Source organism: Coptis chinensis, chromosome 6, assembly GCF_015680905.1.
Source record: "Coptis chinensis isolate HL-2020 chromosome 6, ASM1568090v1, whole genome shotgun sequence".
Lineage (NCBI taxonomy): Eukaryota > Viridiplantae > Streptophyta > Magnoliopsida > Ranunculales > Ranunculaceae > Coptis > Coptis chinensis.
This window is the reverse complement of record NC_141461.1, coordinates 50,404,964-50,413,888: the sequence shown is the minus strand read 5'-3', so window position 1 is coordinate 50,413,888 and position 8,925 is coordinate 50,404,964. Positions and strand designations below refer to the sequence as shown.

The 8,925-nt window shown below is 36.3% G+C and overlaps 1 protein-coding gene across 1 annotated transcript; it reads right to left on the bottom strand.

Annotated features, from left to right (window-relative positions):
* Positions 1–275: 275 nt before the first annotated feature.
* LOC147493425 (pentatricopeptide repeat-containing protein At4g32450, mitochondrial-like) lies at positions 276–5,685 on the bottom strand. Its single transcript, XM_086566540.1, has 2 exons — positions 3,743–5,685; positions 276–936 (listed from the first exon to the last, which is right to left on the bottom strand). The coding sequence occupies exon 1, from the start codon at positions 5,611–5,613 to the stop codon at positions 3,787–3,789; it is 1,827 nt and encodes a 608-aa protein (XP_086422666.1). The 5' UTR covers positions 5,614–5,685; the 3' UTR covers positions 276–936; positions 3,743–3,786.
* Positions 5,686–8,925: the final 3,240 nt, after the last annotated feature.

Sequence of the window (8,925 nt, the reverse complement as noted above, 5' to 3'; positions counted from 1 at the left end):
TGTATGATCACCATTTATAAATTTGAAAATTTATCAGTTTATTTGGAGTACTTGCAAAGTTTCATTTTCGTTTTGTTTTAACTTTCATAATCACGTGGTTTTAAATTTCAATCCAGAAGGATTGCAGTTTATATTGAATCATTTTATAGCGAGGGGATCGTCCTATTTTGGATGCTAAATTGTAATAGAAAAAACGGTTTGTGTTTTCATTTACAAGGAAAATTCTGAAAAATCACATTCACATTCCAATTGCACATAATTATGTGAAAGCATGATTAGTTTCTTGGTGCTCCACACCAACTCAATTTCGTATCTTCATTGAAAGAAAACAATATTCAATAGGATATCTTAGGTTGCGTGCAAAGAAAATTAAGATCCCATCCGTTCTAGACGATGATGACCTTGACCTTTTTAATTTACTATTCCGCTAAATCAAATTCACAAATAAGCGAGTATAAACATGAGAACAGCTTGTTGGTATGAAATTGCAACAAAGTCTCTGCTGATAACTGATCCATGGTTGATGGTCCATGCTGGCAGGCAGCCTGAATGTCTCTTCATCATCCTAATTCATCCTTACCACGACTTCATCCTATGATCTCTTTGTTGGAAGCCAACGTTGCTACCATTAGGTCATTGGGGTTGTTCCACGCAGGCCAACCCATTTTTCTCAGTTCTCAATTCTCATCGATTGCAAGTTTGCAACTCTAATCATGTCATGTTCAACAAGTATTCTAGTTTGGACCTATTCTGATAGCACACTATCAAACATGCCAAAAGGAATCAGTATCTGCCCACCATCCTTCGAACTAAAAACATAAACAACCTTAGTCATACAGATCATCCAGCCAAGCCATTGAGAATATAGTTTTTGCAGGTTCATGACTTCATGTGCAGCAAAGGTCCCAAGATTCTTCTCTTCAATAGATACTATACCTGTAAAGAGATTATGAGGCGTTAATAGGACTGCCATTCAAAATTAATTAATTAAAAGCAACGATAAATCATCAGTTCTTTTTATATAAAATCCGGCAGGGTCTCCTCTGTACTTTTGACATTTAAAACATAATCCTGTCATAATCTGAAAATAAAAAACAGTCCAATTCTCATTGATCAACCCTACCAAGATATATAGCTTTACAAATTAAACAAACCAAAACTATATATATATATACAACACCATCCAAAATGGTAAAGTAGTAACTAACATCTCAAGGATTCTACAACACTATAAATATATACATACAACAAAATAAATGGTCAACTACAAATTGCTTCACTCCAAAGCTTCTACTCTTTGTGGTGCTCAACATACTCCAATATACTACTTGTACTGCATATCTTTGACGGTATAAATTTGAAAAAAGAGATGACTTTGATTATGTTTCCATTTTTGTATCATCGGGAGAGGGGGTGGTGGTGGTAAACAAAAGTCCAGTAGGAAGATACAAATGAAAATAGTCATTATAAAAACATTTCACATATAAATACAATATATTGTAATAAAAGTAACTATTTATATAACCAATTGTAATCCTCTAACCATCATAACAACATCCACAACAACCAGAATACATTCAACACAAATCAAACCACAATCTATATGATATATATCTAAATGGACGTTTTGAAAAGTATGTGGGATTTCGCGGATTACATTAACGAAGTATTCGTCTCTTCGAAACCCCATAACTGCTAAGAGATGCAGTCCTTAATCATCCAATGTGATTCGTTATTTATAAATAAGCAATCACAAGCAACTCTCTTCCAAACACCCCAGAGTATCGATATACAGTATTTAGAATAATAAGCTAATATAGCCCACAACCTATATAATTATCTACGGCTCGTAGCCAATTTAGATGAACAAAGTCCGCAACTAATTTAAATGACAAAGCCCACGTCTAATTTAAATGACAAGGCTTGCTGCTAATTTAGATAGAACAACACCATTAATGAATACTTACCATTTCTCATTCATTCATGTAATCACAACTTTAGAATATAACAAGGCTGCACAATTAACTAAACTTCCAAATCTTAAAATAATATGATACATAACCAAGCTTACTACCCACGCACCATACCAACACCAAAAGTATGATACAATATATATTTTTCTTAAATGACTACAAGAAGTAATATCCACCTACTTTCTACTCGCAACCGAAATCCAACCCTTGATTAACTCGCAATAACTAGTTCTTCTCCATTCCCAAGAACTGAAATAAGTATCGATAATGTATTGTGTTAGACTTGTAGTCTAACAAAAGGTGGCCATAACAAGGATCCTCTGCTTTGTAGACCTTAGCCATTAATTAATATCGGAAAAAAAAAAAAAAAAAAAAAAAAAGAAGACCTTAGCCATTACTAACTTCATGGTTTAACTACAAAATTGCAGCCCTAATACAAAACTCTAAACTACACTCTACGAGTATTCATTAACACTAAAAATCAGAAATCTAAGAGACAAGTACTGATTATGATGTCTAAACATGAATTAAAAGTATCAACGACGATCGAAATCAACTCCACTAGTTTTTTTTTTGTCAAATCAATAGTCAATTAACCAAAGAAACAACCTTAATACCATGAAAAAACAACCTAATTATAACCAAATAACTTCCAGCTCGTTTTCAGTAAAGACCTAACAAAAACCTCATGAAAACCAAGTCTAAACACTTGAAAAATCAAAGAGTTTTGTATGGGGACTATAGCATAATGATAGAGTAGTGACAATATCACAAAATTCTACTCGAAAATCAGTTCTACACGATGAAAAAGGTGGACGAAGTCAAGAGAATGAAAATTTCAGTAACACTTTCTATCTAAAACTTTGATTTCATCGCCAAAACAAGCTTAATCACTTAGATAATTCATATCAAACAAATATCATATTTCAGCAAAACCCCCCTCAATTTTGATTGGCATCTCACTTTTTTCCTTAAATTCGTACTTGCCCTCTTTCAAAACTAAGAACCTTATGTTTCTGTAATTGGGTTTGAGTTTATCTTCTCAACATTCTAAAACAAATATCATTACTTATCATGGAGTCATCCTTTTATTTTAATTTAATCAAATAAAACCCTTTCTCTTTCTACTTCTAAAATACACCCTTTTTCTATACTTATATCTTATTAAAATCATATACATTCACTCAACCAATACCAACACTCAAAATAAATAATACATATGCAAAAGTATGTTAACATTAATCAATAGACTTTAATAAGACAAGGTTATGTAGATATATCAAATAAACAAAAAATATAAACAACAAGTACATCTAAGTTAATCCATCCAATACTAAGACACTAATTTAGTACAAGTAGACTTGGCTATGGCCCATGGTAGCTAAACCCTTTAAACTTTCTACTCCAAATGTCAAAAGCATGACAACATAAGCGCCAAAGGCAATAGTAGATTCTCAAATATGAGTCCCTCTCCCTCCCCAATGTAGACCGCCACCAAAGAGTGGAAACATAGTCCCTACTCCCTGTTACAGACAACAAAAGCGATCCAAGTCTTACAGAATAAAGAAACATAGCAAAGGGCAGAACAGTAAAGAGCATAACCAATTGCCAAGCTCTAATCACCATAAGATGGTAACTAATATCCTATTCTTGTCTTCAGAATTTAAGATTATCCTTTAAAAAAGAAAAATTCATAGCAGTAGATTATGCTCTCAAATGAGATGTGCCTCACTCTAGCTTACATTGTTACATGAATTAATAGTACTTACTGGCATAATTCTGTAGAAGTATCACCAGCAGATTATTTGTTTCTTTACCAAAAATCCTTGCAAGAACACAAGCCATCCTTGAAATGGTGAAACCGTTTGGCATCTCTAATAATAAGTTCCCTGCCAACAATCTTTGACATGATCTTTAAGGCATTATGGCAATCGACACAAACACGGAGGTTTTTTATAATCCGGAGAGGCATTCGAGTAGAAGTCGTGATAAGGCCTTGAGCCATAGCAAGCCTTTCACTGTGTGATTGAAGACCTACTTCCTTGCTTTCTTCGTCAACGTCGTGCAAGCAATGTCTAAGCTCGGGAACATACCCAGCCTCTTTCATTTGTGCATTCAATCCCCTCAAGAGGGAAACATTCTGAGGGTTGCATTTATCTCCTGCCCTGTACTCCTGCACCGTAGTCTTCATCTCTTGAAACTCACCAGACAGTTTATTCTTCTCCCTCACTTTCTCAAGTTCAGAACCTTTCACTGGCAAAAGGCCTTTTCTTGAGTGATCCGTTAGACGAGAAGGTTCCAAGAAGTCAACAAGCTCGGCGCAATAATTCCCGAGTTCGGTGTTACCATGAATTCTGCAAAGATGCATCAAGGTTTCCCAAACATCTACATTCGGCTCAAAAGGCATCTTTTCAATGAACTCCATGGCCTCATCCAAACATCCTGTACTCCCCAACATGTTGACTACACTCACATAATGCTCCATGGTTGGCACAATACCAAATGCCTTGCTCATGGATTTGAAGTGCAACATTCCCTCATCAATATCAAACAGAACGCTACATGCTAAGAACACTCCAACAAATATTTGTCCATCGGGTCTTAGTCCCATCTTTTTGAACCGAGTAAATAAATCGATAGCATCTTCTCCATGCCCATTTATTGCAAGACCAGTTATCATGGTGTCCCAAGTCGTCAAATTACGCTCATTCATCTTCTCAAATACCTCAAATGCATCAGACACGGAACCACACTGAAAATACATCTCCAAAACCTTATTATGAACACTAAGTTCTACATGCCCCAACGATCTAATAAGGTGATCGTGGACTGACTTTGCGTATTGCGGAACTCCAGCCTCTCCACACATCCGTATCAACAGGAGATATCTCGGTAAATCCACAGTAATACCATTTTTCTCTAACAGCGCCAAAACTTCCACCGCGTCTTTCACTTTGTTCTCCTTGCAGAAACCATCCAGCTCGTCAATAGTACCCACATACTGAATCTTTTCCATATTCCTAGGTGTTAACGAATCACCAAGTCCTCTCAGTAATCCATTTGTATTGCCAAGAAAACCTCCACTACCTTGATGTCCATTTGTAGTCTGGTTATTACCCATCGTAAAAGACCCAGTTGTACTCCGATTAACTCGTTGTTCTTCGACCGTATTATTACCAAAACCAGACGCATTTCCATTTCCTTGAAACTCCAAAGACCTCCCTTCTTGACCCAATCCATTTAATGGTGCGTACTTCCCACCATCACCATAAAACCCATTAATACTAGAGTTTTGAGGATACCCATATTCAGAAAAGCTTCTTCTATCTTCACTAACTATACTATTATTATTCCCTCTAAAATTATCAAGTGTAGTGTTGGTTTGTCCCAAATGTGGAGAAATTAGACTACCTCTATTAGTCCTACTAACGTTTTGTGAATGCCCATCATTGATAATGAAGTGGTGTTGAGAAATAGGATTGGTAATAGGATGATGTGGAGTTTCTTCGTTATAAAAATCAATTCTTTCAGCAGTAGCAGTAGTAGTGAATGTATTGTAATAAATTACCTTTGGAAAAACTGTAGTAGGAATTTTGTTGTTTAGAGAAATCAGTGCTGCTGCTGCTCTGGTTCTGGACATTGCTAATTAATCAATGGAGAAGAGAAGAAGAAATAGTGGAAGGCTAGAAACTGTAATATATAGGAGGAGCCCCCCTTGTGTTACCTGATTGGTCAAGTCAACTTGTGTTGACGTTTGTCGATGTAAGAGTGTAAGGCACTGCTGCAGTAGGCCACAGTTTACATTTAAAAAGATAGTGGCTCAGTTGTTTTTTTTTTTTTTGGTAAAGTACTTTAAAACAATTAAATTGGTCCAATGCCCATTTGCCGAGTGAAAATCACTCAAGTTTTTTTTGAAAGCACTCCCAATGCAATTTTCGGGTGTAAATAACTTTGAAAACCAATTTTCGATTGAAAATAACTCGTAAGGACAAATAATCCGGATTTGAAATAAATATTTTCCGATTTTACCATTTTAGTCGCTTTGCTATAAACAATAAGCGTTTATACCTTATGTTGATGTATGAATATTGATTTTTTATATCCAAATAGATTAATGTACCTCATGCAATATGTTGAGATATGAACAATAATTGTTTATAACTCATGTTGATGTATAAACAATGATTATTCATACTCCAATATGCGTTCTTACTGATCATACATTATGTTGAGGTATACACATTGATTGTTCATACCCCAAATAAGTATGAAAAATGATTGTCCAGACTCCAATAGATGTTCTTACTGATCATATATTACGTTGAGGTGTGAACAATGATTGTTCATACTCCAAATAGATATGAATAGTGATTGCTTATACCCCAAATAAGTATGAACAATGATTGTTTATACTCCAATAAATGTTCTTACTGATCATATATTATGTTGATGTATGAACAGTATGAACAATCATTGTTCATACCTCAACATGAGCTATGAACACTCAATGTTCATACTCCAATAGACGTTCTTACTGATCATACATTATATTGAAGTATGAACATTAATTGTTCATACTCCAAATAGGTATGAACAATAATTGTTCATATGAACAATGAGTGTTCATACCTCATGTTGAGGTTTGAACAGTGATTGTTCATACTCCAATAAGTGTTCTTACTGATCATACATTATGTGATGTATGAACAGTATGAACAATGAGTGTTCATAGCTCATGTTGAGATATTGTAACGCCCGTATTTTTAAAAATACGTTTTTATCTATTTATTAATTAATTAAATTAATTATTTATTTAAAAATTCGTCGGATTGGACTCGGGATACGTGGGCCTGGTTTTGGGCCCGAGTCGGTGTTGGGCTTGGGTTTCGGACCCAAGTATATAAACACATTTTTTTAGAAAATAGGGTTCAGAGAAAAATAATGAAAATGGAGGCAGCTCGTTTGCTGGAGGGTGGAGCGCGACGATTCAGACTAGGAGGATTCGTCAAGCTGTTCATACAGGTGAGTAGCTATTTTGCTATTTCACCAGATTTGTAGTTTTCGTATGTCGGTATACTGTCTACTGTTTCTGTTTTTATACTGCTTTTGTCTTGTTTTATTCGACGTCGTGTTCGTCGAGTTGTTAAAACTCTAGTCAAACACTGTTGAACTGTTGGAAAAGAGGTCGGCTTGGGTTTCGTTTAAACTCTGTTCGGTCGTGGTTTTGGAAACTCTGAACTTGAGCTGTTCAAGCTTCGGAGCTTCGTTAATGGCGGCGAGCCAAACCCAAACAGTTGCCCGGTTACCCTGTATACGATTTGGACGGTTGGTATACGTTTGGAAGCTGTTAGATAGTAAATCTATTGGTTGATTAAGGGGTGGACGTCGGGATGGATAATTGGGAACTGTTGGAGCTTTGTAGAGACGTTAATGGCGTCGCCCACAAAAGAATGAAATCCTCCTGTTTGATATTGTTTGAACTTTTCTTTTGTGGTTTGGTGTTGGTGGATGGAGGATTGGTGGTGGTGGAAGGTTGAGTGTTGTTAGAGCTGGAAGGAGGCGCTAATGGCGGTAGATCGATCCAAGGGGAAGGAATGAGGGAGGTGAGGAAATCGATTTTTGGGTTTAGTAAAAGTGTTGGGTTTGTCATAATGAGTCCAACTGATGTGATGAAGTTAGAGGAGGAGGAGAACCCGGTGGTGGCTGGTGGTGGAGGCTCGCTAGTATCGGAGCGGCCAAGAAAGGAAGATGACCATTTTTCGGCTTGGGCTTGGTTCTTTGGGCGGTCTAATTTTTGTTTTGAGTTTGGGCCGATCCAAATCTTTTAGATGGGTCCAGTTCTAATTTTAGTGGTTGGGCCAAAATCTAACTAGTTTTCTTGGGCGGTTTGATTAGTGTGTTGGGCGGTTTGTTTTAAGTCTTTGGGCCAGAACTTAGTTTGTTTTGTGGACCAGTTTTAGTTCAATTTTTGGACCGAACCACTTAACTGTTTTGGGCCAGTTTCTAATATTGCTTGGGACCAGTCCATAGGACTTAATATAGATCCCAATTGGGTCAGGTAGAATAAATGAGTTGGTTTTAAACTTTCGGGTTCTAAGGTTTGGGCTTGGCCAGTTGGGTCCGAACCATTACCTTAGTCATGAGCCCATGAACCATACACCTTTGACCTTAGCCATGAACCATGGCTATGACCATGAACCTGTCGAACATGGAAACGACAGTTTGACTTTGACCAAGACCTGTTGACTTTGACAAGGACCTGTTGACCTTTGACCATTGACAGTTGACTTTGACTTTGACCGTTGACTAGGAAACGTTGACTTTTTTAGTTTTTCACACGTTTGTTTATATTCATTATCTAATTATGATTTGACGTGAGTAGTGTGTAAAAGCATATATATATTGGGCTTTGATTGTGGATTGTAGATCAGATAATTGTGCTACATTTTATGTTGTAAAATGGTATGGACAAATTAAATGTGGAAATGCCGTGGAAGTTGATATAAATTTAGTTGTCATTATCTAATTAAGATTTGACGTGAGTAGTGTGTAAAGCATATATATGTTGGGATATATATATTAAATGGAATAGTTTTAGAGACATAAAGGTATAAATACTCCATTATTATATATGTGAGATGCTACTATGAGGTAGCACAGTATTGGTGAATATTTGCCCACGGGAGTGTGGTGTAGTGCAATAATATATTGACACGTGAAAGTATGAGAGTGGTTATGAGATATAATTGAGATATTTCTAAATATTATGGGTTAGTGCAATAAGGTAATTGACCTGCACGTGATATAGTGGATTTATTATGAGTCATTAATGTATGACACTTGAATAAATTACGTAACGAAAATCCTAGAACCTGACTACCACAACTCATGTGATTGGCCCTTCTGGCGTTTCAGTTAATCTGAATGGCCTTCGGGCGGCCCTTCTGGCATT

Bases quoted from the DNA above. Each gene is read 5' to 3' on its own strand.
- LOC147493425 (XM_086566540.1), bottom strand. From the start codon at position 5,613: ATGTCCAGAACCAGAGCAGCAGCAGCACTGATTTCTCTAAACAACAAA.